Source organism: Pipistrellus hanaki, assembly GCF_964339955.1.
Source record: "Pipistrellus hanaki genome assembly, chromosome: 15".
Taxonomy (NCBI): Eukaryota; Metazoa; Chordata; class Mammalia; order Chiroptera; family Vespertilionidae; genus Pipistrellus; species Pipistrellus hanaki.
In genome coordinates, this window is record NC_140517.1 from 50,054,458 (window position 1) to 50,065,176 (window position 10,719).

At 62.4% G+C, this 10,719-nt stretch overlaps 2 protein-coding genes across 4 annotated transcripts; both read right to left on the reverse strand.

The window, feature by feature from the left end:
• Nucleotides 1–1,730: 1,730 nt before the first annotated feature.
• On the reverse strand, nucleotides 1,731–5,112 carry LOC311633641 (lysoplasmalogenase TMEM86B-like). 2 transcript variants are annotated; one of them, XM_084906607.1, is made up of 3 exons: nucleotides 4,836–5,112; nucleotides 4,329–4,575; nucleotides 1,731–2,907 (listed from the first exon to the last, which is right to left on the reverse strand). In XM_084906607.1, exons 1-3 carry the CDS (start codon nucleotides 4,884–4,886, stop codon nucleotides 2,525–2,527), a joined length of 681 nt encoding a protein of 226 aa, XP_084762733.1. In that variant the 5' UTR covers nucleotides 4,887–5,112; the 3' UTR covers nucleotides 1,731–2,524. The 2 variants fall into 2 exon arrangements, with proteins under 2 accessions (XP_084762733.1, XP_084762734.1); XM_084906608.1 differs by having other exon boundaries at nucleotides 1,733–2,907; nucleotides 4,329–4,572; nucleotides 4,836–5,111.
• A 1,523-nt stretch (nucleotides 5,113–6,635) lies between these two features.
• LOC311633628 (lysoplasmalogenase TMEM86B-like) lies at nucleotides 6,636–10,552 on the reverse strand. Of its 2 annotated transcripts, XM_084906574.1 has the most exons (3): nucleotides 9,771–9,838; nucleotides 9,461–9,740; nucleotides 6,636–8,784 (listed from the first exon to the last, which is right to left on the reverse strand). In XM_084906574.1, exons 1-3 carry the CDS (start codon nucleotides 9,825–9,827, stop codon nucleotides 8,264–8,266), a joined length of 858 nt encoding a protein of 285 aa, XP_084762700.1. In that variant the 5' UTR covers nucleotides 9,828–9,838; the 3' UTR covers nucleotides 6,636–8,263. The 2 variants fall into 2 exon arrangements, with proteins under 2 accessions (XP_084762700.1, XP_084762699.1); XM_084906573.1 differs by having other exon boundaries at nucleotides 7,526–8,784; nucleotides 9,461–10,552.
• Between the last annotated feature and the right edge of the window lie 167 nt (nucleotides 10,553–10,719).

The window sequence follows — 10,719 nt, forward strand, 5'->3', positions numbered from 1 at the left end:
AGCACCCCTCGGGCGGAGCACCCCTCTTGCAGGAGCACCTCCTTGGTCGGAGCACCCCCTCTTGCAGGAGCACCCCCTAGGGCGGAGCTCACCCTGCAAACCTCTGAGCATTTCCGCGGAGCAGCGCGGGGCCGGGCGGGGCAGTCCTCCTGCAGCCCCTGGACCAGGGACCAGGGTCTGCGGGTTCGGTTCAGGTCCGCCGGCCCTCACCTGGGACCAGGCCTTTTTTTTTCTTTCTTTTCTTTCTTCTACCTGGGGGCGCCTGGCTCCAGACTTCTCCTTTTTTAAATATTTTATTGATTTTTTACAAAGAGGGAGAGGGAGAGGGAGAGAGAGTTAGAAACACCCATCAGCTGCCTCCTGCATACCCCCCAACTGGGATGTGCCCCCAACCAAGATCCATGCCCTTGATGGGAATCGAACCCAGGACCCTTCAGTCCGCAGGCCGACGCTCCATCCACTGTGCCACACCGGTCAGGGCAGGCCACATTTCTTTGCCTCCAGTTCTTCTGTGTCCAAAGACGGAGGAACCGCAGACACGCCTTGGAAGGAGGGTTTTGTTGATTTTTTAAAATTGATTTCAGAGAGGGAGAGATAGAAACATCTGGATTAGAGAGAATCATGGACCGGCTGCCTCCTGCACAGGCCCCACTGGGGATGCAGCCCCCAACCTGGGCCTGTGCCCTTGCTCGGATTCGAACCCTCGACCCTTCAGTCCGCAGGCAGTCAGTCACTCCATTCACGGAGCCAAGCCGGCCAGGGTGGGACCTGGTCTCCCTGGAACTCCGAGCTGGGAACCAGCCCTGCCTCCTGCCTCCCCCTCCTTCCCTCCCACCCCGCAGCCCGGCTCGGAGGACCCAGGGAATGAAGGGGCCGCCCCCCCCCCCCCACGTTGCAGGAGGATGCAGGGGCCCGGGTGGGGGTGTAGGTGGGGGTGGGGGTGTGGGTGGGGTCCTGGCTCCCTTCTTTCACCGACTGAGGGAGAAATAGCGGCCTGCGGAAGGGGGGAGCTTAGTGAAATCTGGGCCCCCAGCTCAGTTCCCCAAAACTCCCACCACCCCATGGGGTCCTTGATAAAGCCAGAGCTGCGTTTATTTACACTTTTTTCTTTCTTAACTTTTAGTTATTTATTTGTTTGTTTATTTCATGCTTTCAGAGAGGAAGGGAGAGGGAGAGAGAGATAGAAACATCCATGATGAGCCCTGACGGGTTTGGCTCAATGGGAAGAGTGTCGGCCTGTGGACTGAAAGGTCCCGGGTTCGATTCCGGTCAAGGGCATGTGCCTTGGTTGCGGGCACATCCCCAGTGGGGGGCGTGCAGGAGGGAGCTGATTGATGTTTCTCTCTCATCGATGTTTCTAACTCTCCCTCTCCCTTCCTCTTTGTAAAAACCAATGAAATACCTTTTTTTAAAAAGGAAAAATTTTGCCTGGCCAGTGTGGCTCACTGGTTAAGCCTTGACTCCGGAACCAAGAAGTTACTGGTTTGCTTCCCAGTCAAGGGCACATGCCCCATGCCCGGCTCCACCCCCAGTGGGGGGCGTGCTGGAGGCCGCCCATCCACGGTTCTCTCGCATCATGGATGCTTCCCTCTTCCTTCCTCTGTCTCTAATTTCATTTCATTTTAAAATTTATTTTATTGATTTTGTACAGAGAGGAAGGGAGAGAGAGAGTTAGAAACATCAATGAGAGTCATGGATTAGCTGCCTCCTGCACAACCCCTACTGGGGATATGCCCACAACCAAGGCACACGCCCTTGACCGGAATCGAACCCGGGACCCTTCAGTCCCCAAGCCGACGCTCTATCCATTGAGCCAAACCGGACTCGGCTCCTCTGTCTCTAACTTCAGTAACAACATGGATGTTTTTTTTTTTTTAATATATATTTTATTGATTTTTACAGAGAGGAATGGAGAGAGATAGAAAGTCAGAAACATGGATCAGCTGCCTCCTGCACACCCCCTCCTGGGGATGTGCCCGCAACCAAGGTACATGCCCCTGACTGGAATTGAACCTGGCGGACGCTCTATCTACTGAGCCACGCAGGTTTCGGCACAACCCAGATGCTTTGAAATGGAAATTTTGTGGTGAGGAAGAAGAAATACCCTGTGGCTGTGACTGTGACCACGCCTCCTCCCCCATCTTTTCCCAAATAAAGGAGATGCTGTTTCCTGGTTCCTTTTACTCAGGCCACGGGGACAGAGGTCAAGGCCAGAGGGAGGGGCCGGTGGACTGGGAGGCCCTGGAGCTCCCAGGAGCAGGCAGGGCTGCCCCCCGACCCACCCCACCCGGGCCTGGCTGAGGGGCCTGGAACCCGGAACCAGAACCCAGGGAAGATGCTCGGAACCCAGCGGTGCCTCTGGAATCCTGCACCGGTTCCCACAGGCGGATGGACAGACGCCTGCAGACGGGAGCCCGGGAGCCTGGCTCGGCCCCCACTGGCGGCTCCGGGCCTGGGCCCGGCTGGCAGGCCCGGGTCCCTGCAGGAGGGGCGTGGGCGGACGCCGGCCCATCGGGGCCCCTGGTCAGTGGGTCTTGAGCTTGGGGCTCTGGAAGGCAGACAGGGCGATGAGCAGCTGGGCGGCGTAGTAGGTGGCCATGATCAGCAGGCGGCCGTGGGCCAGCGGCCGGACGAAGGTGTGCCAGGACAGCAGGGAGTCAGAGGCGACAAAGAACAGGGCGCCCCAGCGGGCACTGCCGCCCCTGGCCAGGCCGCGCCACAGCATGGCGGACAGGGCCAGGGCGTAGGCCGACAGGGGCAGGACCAGGTCGGGCGGGAGGTGCCGCAGCAGGAAGCCGGAGAACGGGAGCGAGGCCAGGGCGATGGGTACCAGGAGGCCGGGCCGCAGGGGGCTGAAGCCGAAGGTGCTGGTGTACAGCAGCTGGGCCACGCCGAAGGCCATGGCGCCTGGGGGCAGAGGGTGGGCACCCGTGAGACCCGCTGCCCTGCATCTCCCCTGCCAGCTCCCACCGTCCCCTGGCGGTCCTGCCTCCCCTGCCCTTGCTGTCCAGGGTCCGTCTTTCCTCTGCTCAGAGCTGTCCCTGGATCCCCATCTTCTCCGCCCCCCACTGGGCCTCAGTACCAGGTCTGTCTGGACCCTGGGCACACCCACCCCAGGGCCTTTGTTCCAGCTGGTCCCTCTGCCTAGACCTGTGGTCGGCAAACTCATTAGTCAACAGAGCCAAATATCAGCAGTACAAGGACTGAAATTTCTTTTGTCCTAACGGGTGTGGCTCAGTGGATAGAGTATTGGCCTGCAGACTGAAGGGTCCCAGGTTCGATTCCGGGTCAAGGGCATGCACTTGGTTGCGGGCACATCCCCAGTAGGGGGCGTGCAGGAGGCAGCTAATCGATGTTTCTTTCTCATTGATGTTTCTGGCTCTCTATCCCTCTCCCTTCCTCTCTGTAAAAAATCAATAAAATATATATTTTTTAAAAGAAATTTCTTTTGAGAGCCTAATTTTTTAAACTTAAACTTCTTCTAATGCCACTTCTTCAAAATAGACTTTCCCAGGCCTTGGTGTGTGTGTGTGTGTGTGTGTGTGTATATATATATATATATATATATATATATATATATATATATATATATTTTTTTTTTTTTTAATTTATATTTTATTGATTTTTTACAGAGAGGAAGAGAGAGTTAGAAACATTGATAAGAGAGAAATATCGATCAGCTGCCTCCCGCACACCTCCTACTGGGGATGTGCCCACAACCAAGGTCCATGCCCTTGACCGGAATCGAACCTGGGACTTCTCAGTCTGCAGGCCGACGCTCTATCCACTGAGCCAAACCGGTTAGGGCATTAGTGTATTTTTATTGATTTCAGAGAGGAAGGAAGAGGGAGAGAGAGAGATAGAAACATCAATGATGAAAGAGAATCATTGAACGGCTGCCTCCTGCAAGCCCCCCTCTGGGGATGGAGCCCACAACCTGGACATGTGCCCTTGACTGGAATCGAACCCTGGACCCTTGAGTCTGCAGTTCGATGAGCTATCCACTGAACCACATGTGGCTCTCGAGCCGAGGTTTGCCAGCCCCGGGCCTAGACCCTCCCCCTTCCCGCACCCCTTTTCTCTGTGAGGATGTCCCACTCAAGCCTGTGACACGGGGACCCCACCCCTCCCCACGCCCCCCCTCACCCCTGCTCAGGCCAGGCTGAATGCCCTGAGGCGGGGACGGGGGTGCTGGTCACCGCGGGGCCCCAGGCCCGGGCACGCCCCGGCTCCCGGCAGAGGCCACCAGGGAGCCGCCCCTGCACCCGGGGCCCTGGGGGGTCGGAGAGGGACAGGGCGGCCGCTCCCCCCCCCTCCCCCCCGCTCACCATGGAGGAAGTGGTCGGGCCAGATGAGGAAGGCGTCCCCGAGGGCCGAGAGGAGCAGGGCCGCCTGCAGGAGAAGGCTGTAGCTCCCGCGGGGGCCGGGGTTTGCCCGCAGGAGCCCCACCAGGCTCAGCACCGGCAGGCACTTGACCAGGGCGCCCACCCAGGACGGCGGGTCCTCGGGGATCCAGAGGAGGAAGTAGGCGGTGCAGGTGAGGAGGAAGGGGCTCAGGCTGCCCAGGTGCGGCTGCTTCCAGACAAGGCGCGGCTCAGCCCCAGCCCTGGCCAGGACCGGGGTCCCGGGGCTCCCCACCCCCCCACCCCCACTCGGGTCCCCCAGGACAGGTCCCACCTGGCCAGGTCTCGGGGTCCCCACCCCACCCCACCCCCATTCAGGGCCCCCTGGGACCCAGCCTCTGGGGCGGCCACGACCCCCATTCCTCCAGCCTACGGGGGTCCCCGGGGACCCAGGCCCGGCCCAGCCCCCCTCCCGCACTCGGGGGCTCTCACGTGGGGGGAGGAGTGGGGGCCGCGGGGCCGCCCCGCTTTCCGGACGTCCATGCTGGCCTGAGACCCCCCGGCAGAGCGGCCGGAGCCGGGGCGGCGGTGGCCTTGGGGGTGGAGGGCGGGCTTGCGGTTACACGTTAACCCGGGGAGCGTCCTGTGGACTCTGGGGCTGATAACAGCGCGGGGATGGCTCGGACTGGCACCCGCAGATAAGGCGCCCGTCCCGAAGCGGGGGTCCCGCCTCCCCGAAGGCCCCTGCCCCGGACCCCGGGGGCCAGGTCTGCCCCCCATCGCAGCCCCGGGCCCAGCCAGGCCCCGCCCTCCTTCCCCAGCGGACGGGCCACCATCACCCTGTGACTGGGAGGAACCCCTTCTCCCTGCCCCTGCCCCCCGGGTCCCCCTGCCCCCAGGGCCCCCTGCACTGGCCCCCCTCCTGTGGGGCCTGCACCTGCCCCCCCCCCCAAACACTCCCTGATCTAACAAATGCCCATGAGGCGGCCTCCGAGGTCACCAGCAGCCTGGGGCCGCAGCCCTGGGCAGCCAGGGGCCCCCTGGAAGGCACACCCAGAGCCCGGCCACCCTGGCCCCTCCCAGCACCCACCGCGCCACCGCGGGGGCAGGGGCAGCCCTGGCTGCGCAGGGTCCCTCCATGCCGGGCGGAGGAGGGCTGAGCAGCGGACACACGCGTGATGCTGGGTGACTAAGGGGACCCGGGGCAGGCAACCCTGCTCATTCCACCTCAGCTGTTCCCTCCGGAAACCCCTGGGGCAGGTGCCCGGGGCGGGACGCTGGGCCAGCCCGGATGGAGGGGGAAAAAAGGCAATGTCCCCCAAGGAGCGGACACGCGGCCTGAGGAAGGGACCATCATCAGCTGTCATTTTAAAAAATATATATTTTTATTTATTTCAGAGAGAGGAAGGCAGAGGGGGAGAGAGACAGAGAGAGAAACATCAATGACGAGAGAGATTCAGGGATCGGCTGGCTGCCTCCTGCACGCCCGCCTTTGGGGATCGAGCCAGCAGCCTGGGCATGTGCCCTTGGCCGGAATCGAACCCGGGACCCTTCGGTCTGGAGGCTGATACCCTATCCACTGAGCCACACTGGCCAGTGTTACGGAAAGGGCGGGGGAGGGAAGCCGGTGGGACCATCGGCCGCCTTTCGGGGGCCCCTGCCTGAGCGCTGCGCCCTGAGAGCACAGTCCAGGGGAGGGAGGTGCTGGCTGCAGACGCACCTGCATCAGCCGCACCCGAAGGAGCCCCTTGAGCTGCAGCCACAAAGAGCCGGGCCCGGCTCCTGCTGGAGCGAACCCCGCAGAGCGGGGCTCCCAGCCTCAGGGCCCGGAGGCCCCCACCCGCCCCGTTCCCACAGGCTTCTCCCCCCCCCCGAGCCGACGGGAACTGCCCCCGGGGGCCCCGCTGCCCCCGCGATGCCACCAGGCCCGGAGCAGGAGGCGGGCGGACTCACCGCACACCTGGGGGCGGGCCCAGGCGGGCCCCCCTGGCCAGCGGGCTGCCCTGCCAGGCGCCGTCCTCCCCGTCGGACTCCCCAGAGCCCTGGCCCTCCTCCTCCTCCTCCTCCTCGTCATCAAACTGCTGGATGCGGTCCTTGTAGCAGATCTCCAGCAGGTTGGTGTTGGGCTGCGGGGGCAGGGGGCAGGGGGCAGGTGGGTGGGCGGCACTGCCCACAGCCCCCACCCCCAGGGCACGGGGCCACTCACGTTCTCGTCGTCGGCATGGAGGGAGATGGTGATGTTGGCGGTCTTGTCGAAAGGCGCGCTGGGGAGAAGGGGGGGCTGAGGAGGCTGAGGCGGGACAGGCTGCTCCTGCCGTTCCTCCCTGCAGGCACATGGCCTCACTATCTGCACTTCCGGTCAGCTCAGCGGGCACTTCCCTCAGGAGCCCCACAGCCCCAGGTGCCCTGACACCGGGCCATGAGTGGCCTGCCCGGCTGGAGGCTGAGTGGCCGGTGTAGCTCAGTGGATAGAGTATCGGCCTTCAGACTGAAGGGTTCTAGGTTCGATGCCATTCAGGGCACAGGCCTGGGTTGTGGGCTTGATCCCCAGTAGGGGACGTGCAGGAGGCAGCCGATCCAGGATTCTCTCTCATCGTTGATGTTTCTCTCTCTCCCGCTCTTAATAAAAAATATATATTTTCAAAAAGGAGGAAATACAGTCGCAATTACCCCCCAAAAAAGAAATACCCTTTGAGCTGAAACCGGTTTGGCTCAATGGATAGAGCGTTGGCTTGGGGACTGAAGGGTCCCGGGTTCAATTCCGGTTAAGGGCATGTTCCTTGGTTGCGGGCATATCCCCGGTGGGGGGTGTGCAAGAGGCAGCTGATCGATGACTCTCGCATCATCAATGTTTCTAACTATCTCTCTCCCTTCCTCTCTGTACAAAAGCAATAAAATATATAATAAATAAATAAATAAATAAATCATTCACATCTTTAAAAAAAAAAAAAAAATACCCTTTGACCGAAACTGGTTTGGCTCAGTAGATAAGAGCGTCGGCCTGCAGACTGAAGGGTCCAGGGTTCGATTCCAGTCAAGGGCATGTACATTGGTTGTGGGCACATCCCTGGTGGGGGGTGTGCAGGAGGCAGCTGGTCGATGTTTCTCTCATCAACGTTTCTAGCTCTCTATCCCTCTCCCTTCCTCTCTGTAAAAAGTCAATAAAATATACATTTTTTTAAAAATACCCTTTGCTGTTGTGATGCCCCACCCCTCCCCTCCCCAAATAAAGGAGGTGCTGTTTCCTGGTCCCCTTTGTTCAGGCCACAGGGAAAGACATCAAGGCCAGCGGGAGGGGCCCTGGACGCGGGCGGGGCTGACCATCCGCCTGGCGAGGATGAATGACCTCGGACACGTTTGCTGAGAAAGAGAGGCTGAGGGGCGGCCGGGCTGGAGGGATCAGACAGCCTCCTCAGGATTTATTGCAGCAGCAGCGGGAGATGGCTGACCTTCGGACCCAATCCGACGGGAAGGAACCTTGGGGGCAGGTATGTCTGCAGTGCCCTCTCAGCAAGGACACCGGAGGCCGGCGTTAGGGTTCGGGTGAACACCGGGGGGCCGCAGGTGCACAGACTGTTGGTGGGAAAGGTCCCGGAACCAACCCGGCCAGCGCCTTCGTCCTCGCAGACTGTCCAACAGAGTCTCCCTGCTTCCCACAGACTCCGGAGGCCCGGAGCTCACACAACGGGCAGGGCTGGGGAGGCCCCGCCCGGGCCCGGCTCAGGGGCCTGGAACCCGGAACCAGAACCCAGGGAAGATGCTCGGAACTCGGCAGTGCCTCCGGAATCCTGCACCGGTTCCCACAGGCGGATGGACGGAGGCCTGCAGACGGGAGCCTGGCTCGGCCCCCAGGGGCGGCTCCCGGCCTGGGCCCGGCGGGAAGGCCCGGGGCCCTGCAGGAGGGGAGAGGGCGGACGCCGTCAGTCTGTCTTGAGCTTGGGGCTCTGGAAGGCGGGCAGGGCGATGAGCAGCTGGGCGGCGTAGTAGGTGGCCATGATCAGCAGGCGGCCGTGGGCCAGCGGCCGGACGAAGGTGTGCCAGGACAGCAGGCAGTTGGAGGCGGCGAAGAGCAGGGCGCCCCAGCGGGCGCTGCCGCCCCTGGCCAGGCCGCGCCACAGCATGGCGGACAGGGCCAGGGCGTAGGCCGACAGGGGCAGGACCAGGTCGGGCGGGAGGTGCCACAGCAGGAGGCTGGAGAACGGGAGGGAGCCCAGGAAGACGGGCAGCAGGAGGCCGGGGCACAGGCCGCGCCACAGCATGGCGGACAGGGCCAGCACGTAGGCCGCCACGGGCAGGACCAGGCTGGAGGAGAGGTGCAGCAGCAGCAGGCCGGAGAACGGGAGCGAGGCCAGGACCACGGGCAGCAGGAGGCCGGGCCGCAGGGAGCTGAGCCCGAAGGCCCAGACGTAGAACAGGTGGGCCGTGGCATAGGCGACGACACCTGGAGGGCAGGGAGTGGGGCACCCGTGAGACCAGCTTCCGTGCGTCACCAGCCAGCTCCCAAGGTCCCTGGTCCGTCCGTCCGTCCTCCGCTCCCCACTGGGCTTCAGCGTGGTCTGTCTGGACCCGCACCCCGGGCACACCCACCCCAGGGCCTTTGCACCTGCTGGTCCCTCTGCCTAGACCCGTGGTCAGCAAAACTGCGGCTCAAGAGCCACAGGCGGCTCTTTGGCCCCTTGAGTTTTTAGCAAAGGCCAGCTGAGGAGTCCCCTCATTAAGTTAATAACAATGTACCTGCCTATATAGTTTAAGTTTTAAAAATGTGGCTCTCCAAAGAAATTTCCATCGTTGTACTGTTGATATGTGGCTCTGTTGACTAATGAGTTTGCCAGCCACGGGCCTAGACCCTCCCCCTTCCCGCACCCCCTTTCTCTGTGAGGATGTCCCACTCAAGCCTGTGACACGGGGACCCCGCCCCTCCCCACACCCCCCCTCACCCCTGCTCAGGCCAGGCTGAGCGCCCCGAGGCGGGGACGGGGGGTGCTGGTCACCGCGGGGCCCCAGGCCCGTGCACGCCCCGGCTCCTGGCAGAGGCCACCAGGGAGCCGCCCCTGCACCCGGGGCCCTGGGGGGTCGGAGAGGGACAGGGCGGCCGCTCCCCACCCCACCTCGCTCACCATGGAGGAAGTGGTCGGGCCAGATGAGGAAGGCGTCCCCGAGGGCCGAGAGGAGCAGGGCCGCCTGCAGGAGAAGGCTGTAGCTCCCGCGGGGGCCGGGCTTTGCCCACAGGAGCCCCACCAGGCTCAGCACCGGCAGGCACTTGACCAGGGCGCCCACCCAGGACGGCGGGTCCTCGGGGATCCAGAGGAGGAAGTAGGCGGTGCAGGTGAAGAGGTAGGGGCTCAGGCTCTCCAGGTGCAGCTGCTTCCGGACGAGGCGCGGCTCAGCCGGGGAGGAGGCTCCGGCCACCCCCAGCCCTGGCCTGGCCTGGGGTCTCGGGGCTCCCACCCAACCCCCACTGGGGTCCCCCAGGACAGGCCCCATCTGGCCGGGTCTCGGGGTTCCCACCCAACCCCACCCCCACTTAAGGCCCATTGGACATCCAGCCCCATAGAACCCAGCCTCTGGGGAGGCCATGACCCTCAATTCCTTAGTCTACTGAGGCCTCCGGGAGCCCAGACCCGGCTGCTCCCGCACTCAGGGCCTCTCCCCAGGGCTGTGAGGACAGGGGACACCCCCCTGCAGAGTGGCCAGCACACGGCAACAATGGCTTTGGGGGTGGAGCAACGGCGAGTGGTTACTCGTTAACCGGTTAACCAGGCAACCGGGCAGCCAGCGTCCGTCCTGTGGGTGAACTCCGGGCCTGATTCAGCGCTGGGCAATGCTGCCCCGCCCAGGGGTGGCTATGCCTGGCAGGGGCCCCTCTCACCCTCAGCCTGGACTGCTGCCAGGCCCAGCCCTCCTTCACCTGGGGATGGGGGCACCTTCACCTAGTGGCCGATGGAGGAACCACTTCTCCCTCCCCCAGCGCCCCCACACGAACACTTGCTGACCCAACAAATGCCAAGGACGACCAGACCTGCCCTGGAGCTCACCCCCAGCCTGGGGCTGCAGCCCTGGGGGGCCCAGAAGCACGGCTCCCATGTGTCCCTCTCACATCATCGATGTTCCTCTCAGTCTCCCCCTCCCACACTCTCTAAAAATCAATGGGAAAATGTCCTCGGGTAAGGATTAACAAAAAAATTAATGGCTGATTTCTTTTAAGAACTTTATTGGTTTTAGAAAGAGAGAGGGAGAGAGAGGAGAATACCCTGACAGGCTGCCTCCTGTTGCCCACCCCATTGGGGTAGGAATGACACTCCTAGGGAGCCACACCCCAGGGCTGAAATGGCTGGTTTTTTTCTTAACCCACTGATTTTAGGGACAGTGGGGGAGA

What these genes read in the sequence shown, in the direction of transcription:
- LOC311633628 (XM_084906573.1), bottom strand. Translation starts at nt 9,920, where the DNA reads ATGGCCTCCCCAGAGGCTGGGTTCTATGGGGCTGGATGTCCAATGGGC. An exon ending in GCCCGACCACTTCCTCCATG is followed by an intron (nt 8,785 to 9,460) that starts GTGAGCGAGGTG and finishes CCTGCCCTCCAG; the next exon opens with GTGTCGTCGCCTATGCCACG.
- LOC311633641 (XM_084906607.1), bottom strand. Translation starts at nt 4,886, where the DNA reads ATGGACGTCCGGAAAGCGGGGCGGCCCCGCGGCCCCCACTCCTCCCCC. An exon ending in GCCCCCACTCCTCCCCCCAC is followed by an intron (nt 4,576 to 4,835) that starts GTGAGAGCCCCC and finishes CTTGTCTGGAAG; the next exon opens with CAGCCGCACCTGGGCAGCCT. An exon ending in GCCCGACCACTTCCTCCATG is followed by an intron (nt 2,908 to 4,328) that starts GTGAGCGGGGGG and finishes CTCTGCCCCCAG; the next exon opens with GCGCCATGGCCTTCGGCGTG.